Source organism: Mustela nivalis (assembly GCF_964662115.1).
Source record: "Mustela nivalis genome assembly, chromosome: 2".
Lineage (NCBI taxonomy): Eukaryota > Metazoa > Chordata > Mammalia > Carnivora > Mustelidae > Mustela > Mustela nivalis.
The window spans coordinates 170,873,392-170,897,970 of record NC_139021.1 but is presented as its reverse complement, the minus strand read 5'-3'; the positions used below and the strand labels follow the sequence as shown (position 1 = coordinate 170,897,970).

The 24,579-nt window shown below is 38.8% G+C and overlaps 1 protein-coding gene across 2 annotated transcripts; it reads left to right on the top strand.

Annotated features, from left to right (window-relative positions):
* Positions 1 to 27: 27 nt before the first annotated feature.
* Positions 28 to 22,468, top strand: DCLRE1A (DNA cross-link repair 1A). 2 transcript variants are annotated; one of them, XM_082721358.1, is made up of 10 exons: positions 28 to 135; positions 693 to 1,814; positions 4,229 to 5,929; positions 8,278 to 8,411; positions 9,506 to 9,624; positions 13,103 to 13,243; positions 14,744 to 14,889; positions 15,684 to 15,838; positions 20,679 to 20,820; positions 21,837 to 22,468. In XM_082721358.1, exons 2-10 carry the CDS (start codon positions 1,349 to 1,351, stop codon positions 21,995 to 21,997), a joined length of 3,165 nt encoding a protein of 1,054 aa, XP_082577484.1. In that variant the 5' UTR covers positions 28 to 135; positions 693 to 1,348; the 3' UTR covers positions 21,998 to 22,468. The 2 variants fall into 2 exon arrangements, with proteins under 2 accessions (XP_082577484.1, XP_082577485.1); XM_082721359.1 differs by lacking the exon at positions 28 to 135 and adding an exon at positions 270 to 351.
* Positions 22,469 to 24,579: the final 2,111 nt, after the last annotated feature.

Here is a 24,579-nt window from a genome sequence, read left to right as displayed (position 1 = left end):
AAAATAAGATAAAATAATATAAATCAGTAGGACCTAAAAGGACACAAACTTTTTCAAAATCCCGCCCTTAGGCCAGGGTCAGCCGATTCGACACGGCACTGGCAAGAGGAAGTTGTTCCCGCCAAGACACCAGAGGTAAAGCGGGTAGGGATATCCTCCTGGGATGGGGTTTTTTTTTTTTTAAGTTGAGAGTGACTGGCAATGGCTTTGACTTATACGCAAATACAGTATCTTGTCGCCCCGCAGTGCTGAAAGTGCGAGCACGAACAGATTGTCAGCGGAGCTGGGGGAGGGGGGTGCGGAGAGGAGCGGATGCAGCTGGAGCTACTCCCGAGGGTGTACGGGTGGCAGGTGGGCTGGGGCGAGGATCCGGGTGGTCTGGGCCTCCGACTTCAGAAGCGGAGGGCTCTTTAGAGCTTTTATGGAACCGGCTGTGCTTGCAGCTTACTCATTCCCTGCCTTAGAAGGGGTGAGGCCTTTCTCACTGCAAGTTGGCCTTGCAGCCTCCTGAGCTCAAGGAGAAGGCAGAGCAGGTGGGAGGCATCAGGCAGGTGACCCTTGGTTTTGAGGCTCGTGGAGAGAGGGCTGACTACATCTAGGGTAGACCACTTCTGCAGCTGGAGTTAGGAGTGTGGGTGCCCTCAATGCAGGCACAACTTCACATATTTGAATTTTGTTTGTTCATTGTGCAGTGTGTGCTCATTGCTGCTGAAGAAGACACGGGACTGACCCGGGAAGCGAAGTGGTCAGATTATCCAAGAGACAAGAAGGGCAATTACTAACCCTCCTCCCCCTATTCACACACCTCTTTGATTATGGTGTGATTATGGTTGTACTAGCAAGCTGAGATAGCCGTTTCATGTTTGGAAACCCTGCTACGCAGATTGCCCAGAGACTGTGGTTTTATTTGTGAATAATTTGGACAATCGTCCAGTTGAAAGGGAACGGACAGGAGCTTTATAACAATTTTACAAAGCTCATTCTAAAGTTAAACTCTTGGACCTATATTTCCTATGAGTGCTTAATTTTCAAAGTATTACTGATTTTTATATTTATGAATCAAGTCCTTGGAAAGGCTAACACACTGGAATGAAATAGTGGTCGCAATGAGAAAGTTCTCAGATGCTACCCCTGGGGTAGATTCTCTTAATTTTAAAGTGGTATAAATGGAATAGCTGGTGTTCTCAGGTATAAGGTTTGTAGTTTGCCAATATATTCATTACCAAAGCTTTAGATTCCCATCAAGTTAGTGGGGGTTTTGTTATTTTTTTCCCCCTCAGCAAAATAGTTCCATTAAAAATTTTTATAACAAGAAATAGATTCTTATTTACTTAAAAATCATTTTGCCATGTTAGAAGATGATTTTTTGGAAGAGGACATCTGGGAATACAAATCTAAAAGAAAACCAAAACCAGTACATACAAATAATTGCTCTGAGAATATTCCAAAATCTGTTGAAAAAGCAACAGATGGAAAATACCAGTCAAAACGCAACAGAAATAAAAAAAGAACTGCAGAACTTAAAGAGAAGACAAAGGACCCCGAAGTGTGCCTCGGAGAAACAGATAGTCAGAATTCCGTAGCTTCTAGTCAGAATTCTAGCTGTGGAGATGGTATTCACCAGTCCCAAGACAAGGAGACAACTCCAGGAAAGCACAGTAGGACTCGCAAAAACAAACAAGTATCTCCAAAGATACGTCCAGTTTATGACGGATACTGCCCAAATTGCCAGATGCCTTTTTCCTCATTGCTAGGTCAAACACCTCGATGGCATGTTTTTGAGTGTTTGGATTCTCCACCAGTCTCTGAAACAGGTAAGACGACAAAAAAAGGGAGTAGTCTTTAAATAGTCTAAAAAGCCTGCATTCGGCGGATGAATCAGTCCAATAGAACGAGCAAGGCAAGCAGTTAAGTGAAAGGGAGATGAGGCACTGAAGTGTAAATGACTTAGAAGGAAACAAGGAAACCTTCTTGAGGAGGTTAAAGAGATCATCGCCAGTGGTTTAATTGTAAAGAATGTTGCAAACTTGAAAGCAATTGAAATGCATTGTATTATTTCGTAGAAGTCCCTAAATATCTCAGTGATTTTTCATAAATGTTAATTGAGCACAGACTATGCTGCCTTCATTCCGCTTACTTACTTGACTCTCACAATGACTGCAGAAGGTAGGTGGTATTGACGTTTTACAGATGAGCATTCTTGAAAGTTAAGCTCCCCACTTGTTACCTTTTGTGAAACAGAAATTTAGAGAATTATGCATATAGTCGAGTCTTGTAAATGTTGAATTTATCATGCTGTTTTACAGGAAGGAGATCTGGGAAGGAGTCTTAGATTTTTAAGATTTGAATTAAAAATGTGCCAAATGATAACTGAAGTAACGTTATGCTTTTATTATCTTTTGAGATATATAATGTCATGTTTAACATGTAGGTAGTCCTACTTGGGAGTATATGGAGAATGCGTTGTTAGGATGATTTGTATATTTCAAAGTTATATAGACCATATATGGATTTTCAAATCTCAAAGAGTTAGAATTCAGCAAAATAAATACATTACTCAGTACGGCTTTCATATTATTTATGATTCAGAGGACATCTTATTATTAACCTCTAGTTATTTTAAAGTACTGCGTAAAGACACAAAAGAACTTAAAAAAAAATTGGTATTAGCTTTTTTTTAAAAAAGATTTTATTTATTTATTTGATAGAGAGAGAGATCACAAGTAGGCAGAGAGTGTCAGGCAGAGAGAGAGGGGGAATCAGGCTCTCCACTCAGCAGGGATGCTGAGGCAGATGCGGGGCTTGATCCCAGGACCCTGAGATCAGGACTTGAGCCCAAGGCAGCTGCTTAATCCACTGAGCCACACAGGCGCCCCTGTTATTAGCTTTTTTTTTTTTTTTTAATAAAGTGGAAGTCTCATCAAATGCTGCTAATTTGCTTTTTAAGTGGCTTGAAAATCAGAAATGGAAGTTGGAGTCTCACGGTGAGCTTCTCAGGGTGAAATGTCTTTGATGAAGCCACCTCAAAGAGATTTTTCTTTTGGTTTTTCACTGACTAAACTCCTTTGAATAGAATCTCAGATGGACTCTTGAACTGAATTCTGTGCCACAACAAATAACTTTTATGAAGTGGTTTTAAGTTAAGCAGCGAGGTCTTCTAATTTAATGTAACGTCTTTTTTAGGAGGGAGAGTGGGTCATTTTTTGGATAAACCTGGAAATTGGGGCACCTGGCTGGCTCAGTCCGAAGAGCATGCAACCCTTGATCTCGGTGTCATGAGTTCAAGCCCCACACTGGGTGTAGAGATTGCTTAAATTAATAAAACTTAAAACAACCTGGAAATTAACATACAAGGGGTTACGCCATGATGGTTTTACAGACTGTTTCTCTATTATAATGTTACGACGGGGAATACGTCCCCGATTATTATTAAAGCTCATCAAATTCAATTTCAAATCTTAGAATCTAAACTATTCAGTGTATGAACAGCTATAACTAATTAAGATATTTATTACTCTTATTATATGCGGTATAAATATTAAATAACGGACCCTAATTGGGTACTCTAAATTGTCACAAATCCGTATTACTTGATAAGATAAAAACTGGGGTTGAACTTTAGTTCAACTAGTGAACTAGCCTTTTTCACTCTTTATTTATTTATTTATTTTTTTAAAGATTTTATTTATTTATTTGACAGAGAGAGATCACAAGTAGGCAGAGAGGCAGGCAGAGAGAGAGAGGAGGAAACAGGCTCCCCGCCGAGCAGAGAGCCCGATGCGGGACTCGATCCCAGGACCCTGAGATCATGACCTGAGCCGAAGGCAGCGGCCTAACCCACTGAGCCACCCAGGCGCCCTTTTTCACTCTTTATTACCGGAACAATAATGAACTAGTGAGCACCTATAAACACCTTGTGTAAATATGGAGGGTAATTGAAGGGGCTCACGTTTGTGAGAATTACTAAGGGAGGAAAAGGTGTTAGTCTTAACAAAATTTTTTTGGGAAAACAATCATCTGAAAAGAAATTTAGAAAAGTATTTGATTTAGAGATAATAACTAGCATGTTGCAAGGCCATGCTGGATTATTATTATTTTATGCTGGATCTTTTGACTGTATAAAGATAGGCATGGTGCTAAGGCCTCAAAGTAGGACTGAAGACTTCCCACTTAGGTTTTAAAGCTGTCGCTGCTTTGATCCTGCATTACCTTTTTTTACAATTTTCAGAGTGTCCTGATGGTCTTCTGTGCACCTCAACAATTCCTTCTCATTTTAAGAGATACAGTCACCTCCTGCTGGCTCAGAGCAGGGCAAGCAGTAGTTCCTTCAGCAGCCCACTACCTGGGTCAGAGGATTGCTTCAGGGAGACTAATTCAGGCCTTCTTTGTGACCTTGAGGAAAGATGGTCTCTGCATCAGAAGCCAACGGAAAGCTTAAGAAATGTTGCAGCTCACCCCTCGTTAGTGACACCGTGTCTAAGGAAATCTCAGTCTCCATCTGAAACCAGTAAAAAGATTTCTTCTTCTTCGACAGCTATCCAAACGTCCCAACAAATCCCACTATTTCCAGAAAGTGTTAATAAGGACAACCTGGTAGGAGTTGGTTTGGCTCTTGCTGAAGAACGAGACAGCCAAAGCAACTCAGAATACATATACTCCCCACTGCCAGAAAATGACTTTAGTAGCTGTGAAATCTCTTATTCTCCACTTCAAAGTGATGAGGAAACGTACAGTATGGATGAAAAGCTGGGTGATTCGCAGCAGGAGATACTCTTGACGGGGAGCTCTAAAGATGGCAGCGTGGAAGAAGATGACAGCCCCTCCACTTTGTTCCGAAAACTCCATGGGTCCTTCCTGAAGGACCAGCAGAAGAGCGGCCCCTACTTGGACAGCTTCTTAACTCAGGATAAATGCCACGAAGTATTGTATAAATCCAGCACTCTACCTGATTCATCTCAGCTTCTTTTCCAAAATAGGGATGTTTTCCCGTGCGATGACCCTGGGCACACCGATAATGATTTTGCGCTGTTTCCATCTGCTTTAGCACAAAGGCTTACTTCTATTTATCAGGCCGCTAATGCAAAACTTGGTAAGCCAGAATGTCACCCATCTCAGTCAAATAAACAGAAACTGCTAGTTGAAGAATCAGCTGTTTGCAGTCAGGTTTCTCTTCCGTTGCTTAATAGTGAGATGCCCAAAGCTCTCGAGGGGCAGGGAGAAGGGGGTCTTTCTTTGCATCCAACCCAAAGTAAAATTAGAAAATCATCAAGTAAGAACGTCAAAGCAAAGAACAATGCTAATTCAGCATGTGTCTGCAGAAAGGCATTAGGTGGTCGACCAGACAGTAAAGTTACAGTTCCCAATACAGAGAATTCTTCCAGTTCACTTAATACTCCCGAGTCTCAGAAAATGTTGCCATCTGGTCCCAACTGTCCTGCAACACCGCCTTCTTCCAAAGTAATGAAACAAATGGATATAGGTGTTTATTTTGGACTACCACCCAAAAGAAAAGAGGAGAAATTGCAGGAGGGAGGTGCAGTGGAAGGGATGAACTTAAATCCAGTTGTAAGTCCTAATGAAAAGAGGTCCCCCCGGCAGCGCAAGAGGAAAGCAGAAAAATCTTTAAGTGATTTAGAATTTGATGCAAAGAATTTAAGTGAGAGTCAGGCCTCTGTAGAACTTCCTAGTGAGAGGTCACGGCATCAAAGAAAGAGACCTAAAAAGTCAGATTCACTACAGGAAGGAGAACATCAGAAGAGGTCACATCAACTTAACAGGGCAGAAGCCAGAAGAGTCAATTTAAGGAAAGACAAAGTCTTGGTAAAATCACCTTACAGCAGGCTGCAGAGAGAGAACTCGAAAATCCCAGAGTCACCTAATGCAGGACAATTAAGAACAAGGACATGTCCATTCTATAAGAAAATACCTGGTAAGTTGAAATACCAATACTTTACGTATCTACAAAGAATCGGCTTTCAAAAATTGTGTGTTTATTGCCTATGTTGTGTGTGTTTGTACAGAACAATTTTTTGTATGTATTTCCTTTGTTTTTTATACATCATTGACTTGTAACATAGATTTTTTTTGCCTATTTAAATGTTTTTGTCCCATTCAATTCAGCAAACTTTTATCAAACATATTTTGTGAACAACATACTATACTAGTAGGTAGATTTCACAGATTTGACCCAGAGGAGTAAAGGTCAGCTTAATATGGAAGGAGGAGAGGCTCTCTGTAAGTAATTATAATAAAAACATATATAAATTATAATTAAATTTAATTAAAGTGAAGTAACAGTCTCTAAGCGCTTAAGAGAAATACAAAGTGCTAAATAGCCTCAAAGAAGGAAAATTAACAGATTGTATAGATCATAATAAATGCTGAACATTTTTTTATTATGTTCCATTAGCCACTGTATAGTCCATAATTAGTTTTTTTTTTTTCAAAGATTTTATTTATTTATCAGAGAGAGAGGGAGAGAGAGCAAGCACAGGCAGACAGAATGGCAGGCAGAGGCAGAAGGAGAAGCAGGCTCCCCGCCGAACAAGGAGCCCGATGCGGGACTCGATCCCAGGACGCTGGGATCATGACCTGAGCTGAAGGCAGCTGCTTAACCAACTGAGCCACCCAGGTGTCCCCATAATTAGTTTTTGATGTAGTGTTCAGTGATTCATTGATGAAGTGTAACACCCAGTGTTACACTTATCACTCATCACAGCACGTGCCCTCAATACCCATCACCCTGTTACCCCCTCTCCTCTGAAACCCCCCAATTGTTTCTCAGGGTCCATAGTCTCTCATGGTTTGTCTCCCTCTCTGGTTTCTCCCCCTTCAAATTTCCCTCCCTCCCCTTATGGTCCTCCATGCTATGGCTCATGTTCTGCCTATGAGTGAAACCATATGATAATTGTCTTTCTTTGCTTGACTTACTTCACTTAACATAATCCCCTCCAGCCCCATCCATATCGATGCAAATGGTGGCTCTTCATCCTTCCTGATGGCTGAGGAATATTCCATTGTGTATATGGACCACATCTTTATCCATTCAGCTGCCAAAGGGCACCTCGGCTCCTTCCAGTTTGGATGCCAGATATTTTTAATCCCTATCATAATAACTTAGTTTCTCATCCTTTTTTTATTTTGTAAGGTCGCATGCCTTCATAGATGAGTTAGACAAATACGTCCTAAATGAATTTTATGAAACCAGTAATTCTTATCCTGAAAAGGATATAAAATCTGCCAAAATATACCTGGTTTCAGAAAGATTGTTTAAAGTACTTTGGTAGTCGCAATCCATAATTTGCTCAAAATGTTTGTGTAGGGATTATCATATTTGTACATCACAGCACCAGTTTTGTTTTTTAGTTCTTATGGCAATGAATTTTCTGTATTTTAAGTGAGCCTGAGACTAGTAGGCCATATGTAGGGATAAGCCTCAGTGAGTTGTGAAGGTGGGTTTGTTGACTTACCTATCACAATTCACACGTTTGGTTATTTCTTCCATGAACACTTTCAGAAGAGCTCAGCCATTGTTTTTTCTTTATTGCTCCTCTAGGTAGCCTGTCTTTGGCATTTATTTTCTTCTTTCCCTTCTTCCTCCCCTACCTCCTGTTCTCCACAATGAAATTCAAATGCTACGGACATGCTGTCCATCTGTTACTGAACTGTGACCCAATGGAAGGCCACGACCACTGTAATATGTATGATTATTTGGGCCTGTGATCATTTCTGCGCCAGTATCAATTGCGCCAGTATCAATTGCCACGATAGAATAATACAAGAAGAACATTAGCATTTTCCTTTCGCTGTTTCGCAGAAGCAAAGAATTTTGGGTCAGTAAAAAATAATAACTCATTTGCAGCTTAATTAATTTTTTTGGTACAGTTATTCACTTAAAAAAATACAAGCCTGGGCGCCTCCATTGGTTAAGCATCAGACTCTTGGTCTCAGCTCAGGTCTTAATGTCAGGGTCATGAGTTCAAGCCCTCTGTTGGGCTCTACGCTGGGCATGGAGCCTACTTAACAAAACAAACAAACAAAACTAAAAAAAAAAAAAATTTTTAAAGCCAATCCTGGGATGTTTAGTAGAAACTTAAAAGACTAATTTTCATCTCTAGTATGCCTTTTTGCTGAATTTATGTTGCATAAATTTTTAAGTTATGACGTTAATTTGGAATCAAGATGTAAAGACATTAGGGGTTCACTGTTTAGACTCAGACTGGCCCTTTTTCACGATGTTGGCTCTTGCTCAAGCAGCCGTGTGCTCTTTTGTTGCAGGGACTGGCTTTACCGTGGACGCCTTCCAGTATGGACTGGTTGAGGGGTGCACAGCCTATTTTCTCACGCATTTTCATTCTGATCACTATGCTGGATTGTCTAAAAACTTCACATTTCCAATTTATTGTAGTGAGGTAAGTGTTGGCCTTCCTAATTCTAAATTTATGACGTAGTGAATTTCTAAGCGATTTGGTTAAAAAAGAATAACATTTGAAGATCTATCATTCGACTAGAAAAGATGTGAGAAAACAGATTTCCACATTAAGATTCTCAGATGAGTTATTGTCAGTAGTGAAAAAAGACTTTTTTTTTTTAAATGCTTTAGTATAGGGCAACAGTAAACAACCTTACAGGTGTAACTAGAACACCTAAGTTTCATTCAGTAAACATTTATTGATGCCCAAAAAGACATTCAGGGGGAAATACCCAAGTTCAAGGAGCTCACAGCCTTCGGGGGACACATTCACAGATACAATGCAATGGAATTGGTATTGTGACCAAAAACGGAAGGAAACACCAGCCAAGTAGAAGAAAGTGCTTTATTCTGGCCCAGGCCAAGGTTAGAGAAAGTTTCACAGTAGAAGAGATACCTTGAGTTAATTATTAAAAGGTGACTATTTTAATGTCACTACTAAGGGCTTCTACTAGAATTTAGTTTAATCCTCAAGCATTCTTGAATTATTTTATTGAAATAAAATGAATTTCTTTTTATTAATGAAGCAACCAAGGCTGGGAGAGATTAAGTGATGTGCCCTAAGTCCAGAGCCAATAATGGCAGAGTCAGAATTCGCAGGTCTGTCTGATTCCAGAACTAGGCAGAGGAAATAGGAGAGGACATCCCAAGTAGAGAGCAGAGTTTGCATTCAGGCATAGACATCTGAGAAATCTACGCATTGCAGGCTCTTCAGATAATTCCCAACGGCTAACCGTGAGATAGGGAACAACAGAAGATAAAGCCACAGAAATGAGCAGGGGCTGGTCATAAAGGGTTTGTATGTCATCTGGGGGATGAGGGACTTTTCACAGGTGAGGGAGAGTCCGTGAGCTGTGTGTAAGCAGAGTTGTGACAGAGTCATGGTAGGAAATTCTTCTGGTATTCTGGAGGGTTTCCATGAATGTAAGTAAGTGGGAGAACAGAGACTAAGATGCTTGGTTCTAAACTAGATCTGAAGTAAAAGACTTATCTAGTGTCCTACTGTATCAGCAATAAGCACATTCTGTTTTGCAGATAACTGGAAATTTGTTGAAGAGCAAACTTCACATACAAAAACAATACATCCATCCGTTGCCGATGGACACGGAATGTATAGTAAATGGTATAAAAGTTGTTTTGCTTGATGCCAATCAGTAAGTATTAAAGTTACTTTCTGACTAGCCTAGTTTTAAAAACTATTTAAAATAAAATAAAAACATATTAGGTTGGGTATTAAAGAACATTCTTGTATTGGAACTAATATGGTTGATATTTTAAAAACTTTGAGTAAAACAAGTTTCTCCTTCTGAACAAAACAATGTATGCAATTACAGAATCAGAGATTAATTGTACTGAGAAATCCTTTAAATGTTACCTAATTCATTTTTAATGCATTTTAAATTACTGTCCTTGACCTATGAGAACATCTTATTTTTTAAAAAAATATTTTAATGTGATGCTGCTGTTTTGAAGAGCTAACCTTTTGCCATTTTCTTTATTTTTTAAATTTTTTTGCCATCTTCTTTAATATCGCTTTTATAGGTCAACAGCTTGCACTCCATTTAGATACCAAAGGATTTTTCCTCCCTTTTAAGAAATCCTTCAGGCTTTTAATACTAAAGACTTGGAAGATTTTTTTTCTTGGAAGTAGTTTCCCTTTTCCCCCTCATTTTTTCTTTTTAGTGTAAAGCACTGTTGGTATCCTGTTACCAAAATGCAACTGTCAACTGCACTTCTGCCTTGTTTTCATAGGATTTTAGCCATCACAGGTACTTTAAGAATTAAAATTAAGACTAGGTCTCCAAAAATCCAGACCCATGCTCTGTCTTCAGGTTGCTTTTAACTTTTTGTCTGCTAACTTTGCTGTTGTTTCTTTTTTCTTTTCTTTTCTTTCTTTTTTTTTTTTTTAAAGAGGGAGTGGAGGGGGCAGCGGGAGAGGCAGAGAATCCTAAGCAAACTCCCCGCTGAGCGCAGAGCCTGATGCAGGGATCCACACAGGGCTCAATCTCACCACCTGCAGATCATGACCTGAACCTAAACCAAGACTCAGATGCTCAACCAACTGAGCCACCCAGGCACCCCTGCTGGTGCTTCTTTTTTAATCAATGATTTTAACAGCCCAAGTTCTGATATTTTTAGTTAACTTTATTAGGTACAATTTACATAAATGAAATAGACCTATTTAAAGTGTTTGCTGAATTTTGACAAAAATGCACACCCATGTAATACCCACTATAGAAAAATATAGGAAATTTCCCCCCACCCCAGAAGGTTTACTTGTGTTCCCGTCAGTCCCCAAACCCAACTCTAGCTCAGTCAGTCCCCAAACCCAACTCTAGCTCAGGGGACCATTGATCTGTATTCTATCACAATGTCTTAAATTTGTCTTTCCTAGGGATTCAGTGAAATGAAATCCCATAGTATCTACTCTTTAGCCTCCAGCATCTGTCACTAATCATGTTTTTGAGATTCATCCATGCTGATGTGTGTATCAGTAGTTTGTTTCTTTTTTTTTGCTGAGTAGTATCTACTGTAAGGGCACACTAAGATGTCTTTATTCACCTCTTGATGGACAGCTGATTTTTGTGTATTGAACTTGTATCCTGAGACCTTGCTAAACTTGCACATTAGTCATAGTAGGTTTTTTACAGATTTCTGAAAATTTTCTGCACGTACTATCATGTCATCTGTAAATATAGACAGTTTTGTTTTACTTTTTACTTTCTGTTCAGAGTGACAAGTCCAGCTTGTCTATGATCCTGGATCAGACCTCCAGTAAAGTGTTGAATGGGAGTGCTGAGAGCAGATACTACCTTGTTCCTGACCCTACAAGGAAAGCTTACAGTCTTTCTCCCTTTAACTTGATGTCAGCAATACAGTTTTCGTAGATGCCTTTTTATCAGGTTGAGGAAGATTCCTTCCATTCCTAGTCTATGGAGAGTTTCTAATCATGAATGGGTGTTGACTTTTGTCAAGTGCTTCTTTAGCTTCTACTGAGGTGATCACATAATTTTTCTCCTCTATAATGTTAACAGGGTAAACAATAATGAGGAACTTTTTTGAATTTTAAACCAGTCTTGTTTCATTGGGTTAAACTCCACTTAGCCTTTAAAATATATATATATTGGGCGCCTGGGTGGCTCAGTGGGTTAAGCCGCTGCCTTCGGCTCAGGTCATGATCTCAGGATCCTGGGATCGAGTCCCGCATCGGGCTCTCTGCTCAGCAGGGAGCCTGCTTCCTCCTCTCTCTCTGCCTGCCTCTCTGCCTGCTTGTCATCTCTCTCTGTCAAATAAATAAATAAAATCTTTAAAAAAAAAAAAAGATTTTAAAATATATATATATTTTTGGGGCACCTGGGTGGCTCAGTTGGTTAAGCGACTGCCTTCCGCTCAGGTCATCATCCTGGAGTCCTGGGATCGAGTCCCACATCGGACTCCCTGCTCGGCAGTGAGTCTGCTTCTCCCGCTGACCTCTCTCCTCTCATGCGCTCTCTCTCTTTCTCAAATAAATAAATAAAATCGTTTAAAAAATTAAAATAAATAAATAAATATATATATTTTTTGAAAAATATATATTGCTTTAGAAATAAATATATTGCTGGGTTTGATATGCTAAATATTTTGTTAAAGACTTCTTTGTCTGTATTCATAATGGATATTGGTCTGTAGTTTTTTTAATAATAATTTTGTCTGGTTTTGATATTAGGATAATATTGGCCTCACAAACTATTCCCTCCTACTCCATTCTGAAAGTTGTTGTATAGTATTGGGGCTACTTCTTCCCTAGGTGTTTGTTAGAATTCCCCAGTAGTGATTGCGGTCTGAAGTTTTGGGGAGGGAGGTAAGAGGAAGTTTTTAGTTACAAAAGTAATTATTTCCTTTCACAGTGAAGTTTCAGATTGAAAGTTCTGTGTGTTTTGGCAGTAATTTCCAAGCCCCAGTGTGTCCCCAAGACCACGCTGAGGCTCAGTGGTTCTCTAGAAGGACCCACTGGACTCAGAAGGGCTGTTGTCCTTATAGTTTTAGTGACAGGACAGATTAAAATCAGCAAAGGAAAAAGGCAAATGAGCGCCATGTGCAGGAGAAAGCAGGCACAGGTTTCCGGAAATCCTGTGTCCGACGGAGGAGCACCGATGCGCTGGTTCCCCCGGCAGCGACGTTCACCACATGGGCCACGCGTGGCCAAGCAGGGAGGCTCATCTGAGCCTTGAGTCCAGCCAGGGCTTTCACTGAAGGTCAGTCCTGTACACATGCAATGCCTGTGTGACTTGCCTTAGCTCCTCAGACTCCAGTCCCCTAGCGCAAAACAGACAGTTGATGCCAAGGATGTTATCTATGGTGACTGTCCAGTTAAACTAGGGACACACAGGCCCCTGCCTCATTCAGGCATACAAAGCGCTCTTATCAGGCAGAATATTCCAAGAGTTCAACTCCTCTCTCAAGGGCCAGCAAAGGACTAGTCCTCAAGGCAGGCTTAGGTGGAGAAGTGTGGAGTTGGAACAAACAAGCCGAATTAGCCCTTTCCCACACACGTGCTGTGTCATGTGTATTACCTTGCTGAGCGTGAGAAGCCCTCTTCCTTCAGCTGCCTCGTGTGTGTTAAGACTATTCCTTTGAAATGTTTGTGTTCAGCTGCCCAGGTGCTGTCATGATCCTGTTTCATCTTCCTAATGGTAACGTCCTCTTACACACGGGCGACTTCCGAGCAGATCCCACCATGGAACGTTCTCGTCTTGCAGGCCAGAAAATCCACACGCTTTACTTAGATACAACGTAAGAGAAGCTTTCTTTGTGTTTTCCCACTGACAATATTTGCCCTGCTTTTTATGAACAATGTGTATGGTTGCTTAGGTAATCAAAACAATGGCTTATTGTAAAAAAAAAAAGAAGAAGAAGAAGAAGACAACTTATTGTCAATTACCATTTTAAGACCATTTATCAAGAACTGCTTTTGAAAAAATACGTAGTGGCTTAAGAACAAATTTGGGATGACATGTCTTAACTAACTACAACTCAGTTTTTTCTTTTCTGTGGTTTCCTTTGGCTTATGTGAGAATCCTGTTACTGAAACAAGGAAGAAAAATTGGGGGGCAAACTTTAGGAAAACACCCTTTTAGTTTATCTTTTCAAAGTTCCTATGTAACTATTAAGTATAATTGTGAAGAAGAAACAGAGGCCAAAATGTGATTCTGTTTCTGAATATTCAAAATTACTTTGTTCCTTCTCCAAAAGGTAATTTATAAGTGACAGCTTTGAATTTCTAAATGTTATAAACATAATGGTACTAGCCATTTTTTATTACATTTTAAAATACCTCATCAATTTGTTAGAAATGAATTATGTTGACTATTTCAACCTGTTTTGAGAAGTGAATTTGGATGGCATACTTTAGCAAAAAAGATGATCTTCCCACATCCAGTTTTGTAACACTGTAGCTAATTTTTCCATTCTTTTCTATGTACTCTCAATAAATTAAGAAAATAATAAGTAACCCCCCCCTTTTTTGCCTCGTGTTCTCTACATAGAATTCTGAATTTCTTTGTGAGTTTTTCACAAGAGAAGACAAATGTTTTCTCTTCTTATGGCTGACTAGCAAAAACAATATTTTTTTATGTTTGTACTTTATTACTTCTTTTTTTAGTGAAAAAATGCTTAATTTTCATCCCAAATAGAGTTAGCTATCTAGTAGTCTTAGGGTTAATTTTTCATTGGGTGTTACTGTATTGAGGTAGACTGGATTTGTTGTATTGTTGTAATACTTCATATATTTCTCTATCTCCTCAGAAGAGCAGATAACCATGTGAATATTAACTCTTTGATTTAAAACTGCTTCATTAAATTCACATTTCATTTTATTATTTTAAGAATTTTTTAAACTAAATCAGAATTCTTTAGTTCAAAGACAAACCCTGTCATTTGTATTTTCTTCAGTAGTGATTAGAGTTAAAACAAAAGGATGCCGAGGTATACAATTCACAGCTAAACTAGCCAGCTAGAAATGCCCTTGAAGCAAAAGAGGCAATTTCCTTATATGAGGGCAATAAAAGTAACACACTGTAAAAGCCGTATTGGAAATGTAGAATTCCATCATAAATTATCTATAGCTCGTAACAAATATTTTAACCACAGGCAGTGGAATGACCGTGGCGGGGTTAATGTATTACAGTACCGTTACAAGTAAGTTTGCTAGAGCTTGGTTTCTAAAATAGCATCTGCCTTAAAGCTGTGGCTTTTCTGTTGCTCATTTATAAGTACCATATTTCCATCTTACAGATACTGCAGCCCAGAATACTCCTTTCCATCTCAGCAAGAGGTTATCCAATTTGCCATCAACACTGCCTTTGAGGCAGTAACTCTAAACCCACGTGTTCTCATCGTCTGTGGCACTTACTCTATTGGAAAAGAGAAAGTCTTCCTAGGTGGGTGGTGGTTGTCTCTAATTTACATTAATATATTATAAAGATCAGATTCTCTTTTGCATAAAAGCCCTTTCAGTCTGGGTGCGTGCACTCGATCCTTATTTCCTGAAATGGTGCAGTATTACCATTGAAGAAAAATTTGATAGAGTTGGATTCATTTAAACTTTGAAAGGCTTTCCTTAACGGAAACCCTTGTTAAGTGTGTTTGTGGTAGCCTTTACATCTGCAGAATGTTTACAGAGCCAATATCCTCACTACACTAGTATTTCAGGGAACTTTGAAAAATGACAAGTGCAAAGTCACATTGCTGCCTCCTTTGGGGATAACCATCAATTAATTATTTTAGAGAACAGTTTTAGTTTTTGTACATAAATGATTTTGGATATGTAATTGTAGCTTGTCTAGATGGCATTATACTATTTCACAAAATACTTTCTGTGTCTCCCTAATTATGGTCACGTCATGTCAGACATTAAAATATGAAATGATAAAGCCTGGGTTTTAACTCCTCCAACTTTGCTGCTTTTCCTCTACCCCTTTCTGTATATCTTTTGCAGTTTTTAAATACTAGGTCTTTAAAAAGAAATTCTTTGCATTTCTCATAATTTACTTCCTACAGTTAACCAACAAAAGTATTTAGCCTTTTTGAAATATAGCAAAAGCATGAATGTTGTGAATTTTTGTTGGTGTTGGTGGTGGTAAATTCTTACTTTAAATTTTGATTAAGTTGTAACTTAATTATCTTTTTCATAAGCTGCAGTTTTACCATTTTAAACCTTTTCCTTTGCCTGTAGCCATTGCTGATGTTTTAGGTTCAAAAGTGGGCATGTCCCAAGAAAAATATAAAACCTTGCAGTGCCTCAACATACCAGAACTTAATTCCTTCATCACTACAGACATGTGTAGTTCACTGGTTCACCTCCTCCCAATGATGCAGATTAACTTTAAGGTAAGTATCCACGAGACACGCATTTTTAGGATGGACTAGAACAGGTAATACAATGATTATAATCTGGAATGCCATCATAGCTGCATTTAATGCAGAGGAATTCAATTATAGTGGAGTCATAGTAAACCTTGTGCTAGAAGATCTTTTAAGTGGAAATTGAAATGTTTTTATTTGTTGTGTGTGTGCAGCTGTGTGGAGTAATTCATGGGCCTATAGGAACTAGAGAACTATTATAAAAGAAACAAAAATAGAAAAGTATGCAACTATCTGCTCATCCAAATCTTCTGTGTTTAGGATTGTGTTCCATTTCTTTCCATTGAGTGCGGAAATGAACAGAGAACTTTTCTTCAGATCTTTTCTGTGTTAATATTAATCCCTGATAATACTGATTTATGTTGGAATATGACTTGTTGTAAGGATTAAGTGAACCAGCGGAAGTGTATCCTAAGAGCAAGTTCTGGTATCGGCTTTGAGGTGTGGATTAAGATACAGAGAGGTTGGGACACACACTGGCTGGCTCAGTCGGTAGAGCATGTGACTCTTGATCTCAGGGTCGTGGGTTCAAGCTCCACGCTGGGCACAGAGCCTACTTAAAAACAAATAAATAAGAAAAAGATATCTGTTAGGACCTCACTGTGATTTGGGGGACTTCTCTGTCAGATTTATTCATATACTAAGATTCTTTCCATTTACTAACATTTTGATAATCTAGCAATGGAATACATCAGACCTGTGTATTAGAAACAAATCAGAACATAATGTACACCAAAGAATGTATTTTCACTTTTGCTATAATTTCATGAACTAACTTTTATAGAACTTTTTGAAATAGCTTAGGATGTCCATTACTGTATCTGCCTTATAAATAATAACATTTAAAATTTATTGACAAAATGAATATTTTAGCTCTATCCCTGGAATTACAAGGAAATTGTAACTGACAGAAATCCTTTCTTCATGAGATTATGGTGAAATTTTTATGGCCTATCATGAGTATATACTTCATAAAAACTTCAGGGATAAACAAGGCAGTGTTTTGTCCCTTTAAAGCCATGTTTGGAAACATATTTTAAATTTGGGAGGCTGCTAATTTGTATGGCGGTTAATGAAGTGTTAATTATAAAATGAACATTGATATCTTGAGGAGATAGCATTATTTTTAATGATTTCATCTTACAGTTTTATTTCCTACTAACTTAGTTTGTTCCATTTGAACAAATGATCCATTTAGGAAGATAGCAGGGGTGGAAGAGTCAGAGTTTTATAGAAACGGAGGGACTAGAACTTTTCATGAAAGAGTTTTTAAGGTTCCCAGTGCTGCAGGGAGGTCATATAAGGAGAGAATGGCAATTTGGCGATTAGAACATCTTTGGTGACCTGCATAAAAAATGTTTTAGTGAAGTGGTATTGGGAGGAACCAGATGGCAGAAGGCTAAGAAGTCAATGAGAAGGTGTAAATAGCCTAAAAACATGAAAAAAGAAAACCAACATTACTGGGGTGCCTGGGTGGCTCAGTCAGTTCAGCGTCTGCCCTCAGCTCCGGTCATGATCCCAGGGTCCTGGGGTCGAGCCCCACATCAGGCTCCCTGCTCAGCTGGGAGTCTGCTTCTCCCTCTCCCTCTGCCCTTCTTACCCTCTTGTGCTCTTTCTCAAATAAAGAAATAAAAAACCTTAAAAAAAAAAAAAAAAGAAAGAAAAGGAAAAAAAGCTGATGGTCACATGAGACTGTATTTTTGTTAGTACTTAAAGGCAATGTTTTGCCACCAAAAATAGTTTTGTTGCATCAGAGCCAATGCCATTTTGTGAAAATGTCAATGGATACGATTTTCAGTGTTTGTAAGGCAGGCTTGAAAGCCCTAGAAACCCCATAAAACCATTCATGCTGCCGAGTTTAACATCCCACATCCACTTATGTGATACGGATTGACTACCACCTCTAATTTAAACCCAGCCAACCAAATGTGGTAAAACATTATAGTAATAAACAATAATGTAATAGATGATCATTTACCTGTGAGAAACAATTCTAGGGGCATATACCAAAATCATTTTTGTCACAGATAGGTTACCAATAAACAGACAAGTCATGGATCAGAGACTTTATGTTGACTAGATCATTCTTTTTTTTTTTTTTTTTTTAAGATTTTATTTATTTGAAAGAAAGGGAGCATGGCGGGAGTGGGGGGCACAGAAGGATAGGGACAATCAGACTGCCCGCTGAGCAGGGTGGCTGCACCGCTGATCCCAGGACCCTGGGATCATGACCTGAGCTGAAGGCAGACACTTAATCAGCTGAGCCACCCAGGCACCCCTTGACTAGTTCATTCTTAATAAAATTAATAAAATGGCAGTAGTTCCCAGATTGTGGTTTATGATTTAGTCAGTGGCTGCTGGCAGCCTTTTCTGTATGTTTGGGTTGGATGAGAATCTCTTTCTGTTTGTGGCATAGGTTAATGATGTTTTTGTGGTAACTCTAATTTGTTTTATGAAAAGCATAAACTCTCACTTAATTCTACTGAATGATTTTGTGGAGCAAATAGGAATGGATGTGTTTGATGACCTGTATTGAAAAGTGGACTCTCACTTTATGATATTAAATGTGTAATTGCTCTAAACCTCAGTTTTGTATTATTTCCTTTTCCCTTTAGTTACATCCTAGACTAAGCAAGACAAAACGCTGAAAATTTGTAGAGCCAGATTATAATGAAAGCTTAGTTATTGATCCATAATTTAAACTATTTTGTGGGGAGGCAGTAGTTAGTAAGAAATACGACTGTTTAAATGGTAGGTATTGGGCTCCTGGGGGGCTCACTTGGTTAAGCAGCTGTCTTTGGCTCAGTTCATGATCTCAGAGTCCTGGGATCGAGCCCCATGTCAGGATGCCTGCTCAGTGGGGAACCTGCTTCGCCCTCTCACTCTCCTCTGCCTGCCACTCCCCCTGCTTGTGCTCTCTCTCTCACTCTCTGGCTCTCTGTGTCAAATAAATATATAAAATCTTTAAAAATAAATGGTAGGTATTTAAATTAATAAGAGATCATTGATTGATACAGAGGAGAAATCAGAAGATTATTTAATTCACCAATGAAATATAAATATCTGATAAACACAATCAAATGTTTAGCTTCTAACTAGTAATCAAACATAAAACTAGCAAAACAAGGATATGTTTGTCTCCTACCAAATTGGCATACTTTTAAAAAAAGTAATATTCCGGGGCACCTGGGTGGCTCAGTGGGTTAAGCCTCTGCCTTCAGCTCAGGTCATGATCTCAGGGTCCTGGGATTGAGCCCCACATTGTGCTCTCTGCTCGGAGGGGAGTCTGCTTCCTCCTCTCTCTCTCTCTACCTGCCTCTCTGCCTACTTGTGATCTCTGTCAAATAGATAAAATCTTAAAAAAAAAAAAAAAAAAGTAATATTCCTATGCTGTGGCTTAGAGAAATTAGCACTCTCGTCCACTTGGGTAGAATTAGAAGTTAGGGGTAAATCCTTTAACTCAACAATCCCATTTCTAGGAATTTCTACTCAAAATGAGTCCTTTGTGAAAAGGTCAATCTGCAAGACTTCTAGTTGCTAATGGTATAATAGATGATGAGAATTAGAAAAAGTTAAGAAAGGAAACATAGTTTCCATTACAAAAAAATAAGAGACCCAAGAAGTAGGTTTTTTTAACCATCTCCCTTCTAGGCTCTAAGCTTCCAGAAGGTTGAAGGGCTATGTCTGGTATCCACCACTCTGACACCCACATCATGGCCTGATCCTGAAACAGACATATATTAGATGAGGAGTGAGTAGACAGATACATGGGTTTGTCTTTGTTTTCTTCAGAACTTTCTACCAGCATCTCCTACAAGACTTTAATAATTCAGAATATGGGTGATGAAGGAAGAAAAAGCAGAGTATGGATGATGAAGGCAGGAAAAGCAAACCTGGGGAAATCCAAAATGATACCATGGGCAGTTTAGATTTTTTTATTATTTTAAATAATGCTAAAACTTTATTATTAATTTACACTAAGCCCTCAACACTAGGTTTTGCCTGAAGACCAAAAGTATCGGACTTTTCTATCTCTGGTGCCATCACTGTTTTTATTTGGATTTTCCTTATCTTTCAAAGATTGAACCTTGGTCGTTGATTTTCAGATTTCATCAAATGTCATCACTTTTGATAACTTTAGTTTGGTTGTATTAGGTTGTATTAGGAAAGCATAGTACTCCGAATTGTAGCAGCAGGAAAAGTTTTGCAAGTATTCTAGTTCATGTTTAAAGAGTGAAATGGAGTAAGACCCTGAGAAGAGTGCTAGTGCACTCTTTGAAATATGCGTGCATGTTGAATGTAATGCCGCTCATAGACTCATTCATTCCCCTCTTTCTCTCCACCTGTCAGTCCTCCGTTGTACATATGCATATGGATCTGTTTGGGCTGCTGTTTACCAGTGTTAGTATTGGTACCTCGAACACCCTCACAGTATATTCAATATCCTAATAGTAGTAGGATTTGGAGAGTTCCTTCTTTCTATTTTCTTTTCTTTCTCTTTCTGTTGTTCTTTCTTTCTTTCTTCCTTTTTTGGTAGCTATCTGAATTGTAATCTTTCAATTCATAATTCTTATGTGGCCTCACTTTACTTTTTTTCAGGCTGCGCTCAAGGTTATTTAACTTTAGATAAAGGGAAAATTTTTTTTAATGATTCTGGTTTTTTCTGGAAGTACGGCTCTAGGTTATTGCAAATTAATGTGTACCAAGTGTACACTACCTAAGACTATACCCATGTGATCATTCTGTTTTATTCCCCATAACCCACCTTCACTGACTGTTAAATAAATATTCTGTTTCTATTTAACAGGCTTTACAGAGTCATTTGAAGAAGTGTGGTGGAAAATATGATCAGATTTTGGCTTTTCGACCTACGGGATGGACGCATTCTAACAAGTTAACGAGGATAGCAGACATTATTCCCCAGACCAAAGGAAACATTTCAATATATGGTATAATTATTAATTTTTTTCACTTTTAATGTTTGTTACGACATTTTTAAAAAGGAACTGTAAAAATTAGATCTCAGAAAAATGGACACTGGTGGATCTTTAAAAATCGAGTTTCAAATTGCTCTGCACTCTCTAAAGCTGTCCCTGTAGTACATCATACACTGATAGACAGGAACATGGCAGGAGGAGAAAGTCAAGGGCTAATAAGACATGGTTCGTTTGCGTGCTTGATGCTGTGTCGCATCAAAGACGCATAGAAGAGGGGCGGATGGTGCCCCTGGGCCTGGAAGCTCAGGAGCCACCCACTGTCCAACTGTCAGCAGGAAGACTGGATTAGATGCCATGACGGCAAGAGACAGGCTTGACTCCTTTTCCTCATTTCCTGGTGGAGGTTTACCTTTGTCCTCAGAAATCGCTTATTGTCGTCGTGGCTGATGGAAACGTTTTTGATATGTCCCTAGACTAGTGACTTAATTTCATCCCCTAAAGATCCCAGTTAAAGCAGGACCCCTCCTCCCTTTCTCTGTGCCACTTGATCTTTAGGAAAGATAAAGGGATTTTTAAGATTTTATTTATTTATTTATTTTGCTTATTTTTTTTCTAGCTCAGGGACTAGATTCTGCTTACTTGCTCTGGAAACCAAGAGTCTCTTGCTTGTCACTCTTCACATCTTTCTCCTAATTTTTCCAGGATATTCCTGAAATCCGTAGCTGAGTGAAGTGCTGCCGAGAAGTCTAATTTAAAAAGAAAGCCTGAGTCTATAGAAATACATACGAAGTGTCTACATAGAAAAGTAATAGGATTATTTAATGTTCAAAGTTTCTGTATCATTTTAATGTTTTAATCTTTATTCTCCATAAAAGTCATTAACACACTTTTTTTATCAGAAATAAAGTACCAAGGAGTTTTTGACAATACTCTGGATTGCTTTCCTTTTTTATTTTGCTTTGGGCTTGTGTATTTTTTTTTTTTTAAATAATTGGATTTTTTTGTCTGCAATATCTTTTGTGTTACAGGAATCCCTTACAGTGAACACAGCAGCTACCTAGAAATGAAACGCTTTGTTCAGTGGCTGAAGCCCCAGAAAATCATACCGACCGTGAATGTTGGCACCTTGAAGTCTAGGAGGACAATGGAGAAATATTTTAAAGAGTGGAAATTGGAAGCTGGATATTGATGTGACCCGAAAGGACTCAGATCTAGTTAAGTCACTTGGGTAGAGCTTGTTACTCGTTAAACATTTAGTGATCTGAAATATGCTGTGTGTGGAAAACCTTGTGAAGGCTGCTCGGATAGCTTGTTTTCTCATTTATGTGTAGTATGTGTGCCGCCGAAGCGAGCACTCTCATTTATGTTTAAATAGCGTGTTGCTGGTGCCAGGCATCTCTCAGAATCATCAGTGATGATGGAGACTGGTCTCCCAGGCCCTGGATTCTTGCTCCTTCATCGGGAGCAGGTATCCTCTGCATCTAGCCTCAGGAGAGGCAGCAAAGGCAGCCTTAGGGACCAAAGGACTCATGATCATAGATAAAGGACACTGAAAGCTTTATATATAAGTAATTATGTATCTTTAAAATTATTTAATATGGAGCATATTTTTATGAAATAACTTTTATAATGTACTTAAATAAAAAAATCTTAAATTTGCCATAGTGTCTTTTGGTTTTTAGGATTTATAGCTGTGATGTTCATGCAATTTTATTTTATTTTTATTTTTATTTTTTTAAGATTTTATTTATTTATTTGACAAACAGAGATCACAAGCAGGCAGAGAGGCAGGCAGAGAGAGAGGAAGGGAAGCAGACTCCCCGCTGATCAGAGAGCCTGATGCGTTGCTCAATCCCAAGTCCCTGGGATCATGACCTAAGCTGAAGGCAGAGGCTTTAACCCACTGAGCTACCCAGGTGCCCCTGTTCTTGAAATATTTTAAAAATTTCAAGGGAAATAATTCAACATTTGATACTAAAGAAGAGGATTCAGAGAGCCTAGGTAATCACCCAATAAAGGATGGCAAAAAGTTTGCATGAATAGATGTTATCTGAACTGTTTACTCAAGATGTCAGATAACTAGAAATTCAGATTTCAGCTTTGTTTTTTAAGTGAGATTATATAAGTCATGAATCTTGATGTCGCCCACCACAGACAAAGTAGCTGATCCAAAATAAAAATTCGAGAAAGGGGCGCCTGGATGGGTCAGTGGGTTGAGCCTCTGCCTTCGGCTCAGGTCATGATCCCAGGGTCCTGGGATCGAGGCCCGCATTGAGCTCTCTGCTCAGTGGGGAGCCTGCTTCCCTCTCTCTCTGCCTGCCTCTCTGCCTACTTGTAATCTCTCTCTCTGTCAAATAAATAAATAAAATCTTTAAAAAAAAAAAATTGATACAGGCCAATGCATGTTAAAAATGTGTTTATGGGATTTAAATGAGAAAACACGTATAATGCACATATGCATGTGTGTATATGCATATTTTTATACTACCTCTAGCAATGAAATTATCTGGGGGAATTTCTTAATTGATGTTTTCATGGAAAATTATTTCCAGTAATGATTTCAGTAAGGATAGTATTCTCCATGAACTTTATTTTCACAAGCTTGGATTTTACATTGCTGTGGAGGTCAGAGTTAGAGGGATCACATTTTTTTAAAAGATTATTTATTAATTTGATAGAGAACACAAGCAGGCAGCGAGGGAGGTGGAGAGAGAGGGGCAAGCAGGCTCCCTGCTGAGCAGAGAGCCCTATGCTGGGGCTCAATCCCAGGACCCCAGGAGCAGGACCTGAGCCACCCAGGCGCCCCTAGAGGGATCACATTTAAGGGAGGAAAAGCTTTTAGGGGCACAGTGGCAATAAGTCCAGTTTACCTGTGCTCTCTGCTGACTTCAATTACACATTTAAAATATTTTAACTTGTTCGGGCTGTTGATGTTTTAAACTTTTTGTAACTTCTAAGTTGTTCCAACTTACAATTAGAAAAAACTTTGTGTAGTCCTCAAAAACAGGCATTTTGGGGAGATGGTCAAGTCATTTATAGTCATTTTAGTTTATTATTTGAGTAATGTTTTTTTTCTTAAAACTGTCCTTTTTCATTGGTAAAAAGATTTTTCATGATTTTGGAGGTTTGACTTCGAAAACCCAAGCATGTTATTTAAGGGCAGCCTCAGCCTTTTTATTATCCAATGCATAAAACCTCTTTCGACACAAACAGCACTATTTACAGCAGCTCGGAATGATTTTGTTCACTGCCGTTGCAGCAGAACATGCAGAACCTCATTTAGGGACCACCCCAAAGAGTTTTAAATATAAGTCATAATCACAGCCAAACTCCCCGAGGCTCAGTCGAGAGCTATATATGAAATTCTTAGTTCCAACACCTCACACTTCGGTAGATAAAAAATTTCAATTTTAAAGTGAAATGAAAGAAGAAGAAATCTACCATCAACCCAAAATAAACGGATGACAGCTCTTGAACATCTTAAACACGTGTAGGGGAGAAATAGGATTAAGCCAGTACAGAGGAAAATGTTTTACTCCGTATTTGGGACTTTTCAGAAAGCTGCTTCACAACCTTACCTGACACTGAGCATTGAATTCCCAGACGTAGTGATACTTGACAGGCTGATTCCAAGTTGTCATGACTTCGGTGTCACGGGAAAATCTTTTCCACTTGATGTCAGTGTCTGAAATCTAAATCACTTATCCCCAATTCTGTATTTATTAGTGTACCTAAATCAACTACTGAGGTATAGGCCTATCAACCCAAGGC

What these genes read in the sequence shown, in the direction of transcription:
- DCLRE1A (XM_082721358.1), top strand. Translation starts at nt 1,349, where the DNA reads ATGTTAGAAGATGATTTTTTGGAAGAGGACATCTGGGAATACAAATCT. An exon ending in ATTCTATAAGAAAATACCTG is followed by an intron (nt 5,930 to 8,277) that starts GTAAGTTGAAAT and finishes CTTTTGTTGCAG; the next exon opens with GGACTGGCTTTACCGTGGAC. An exon ending in AGGAAACATTTCAATATATG is followed by an intron (nt 20,821 to 21,836) that starts GTATAATTATTA and finishes TTTGTGTTACAG; the next exon opens with GAATCCCTTACAGTGAACAC.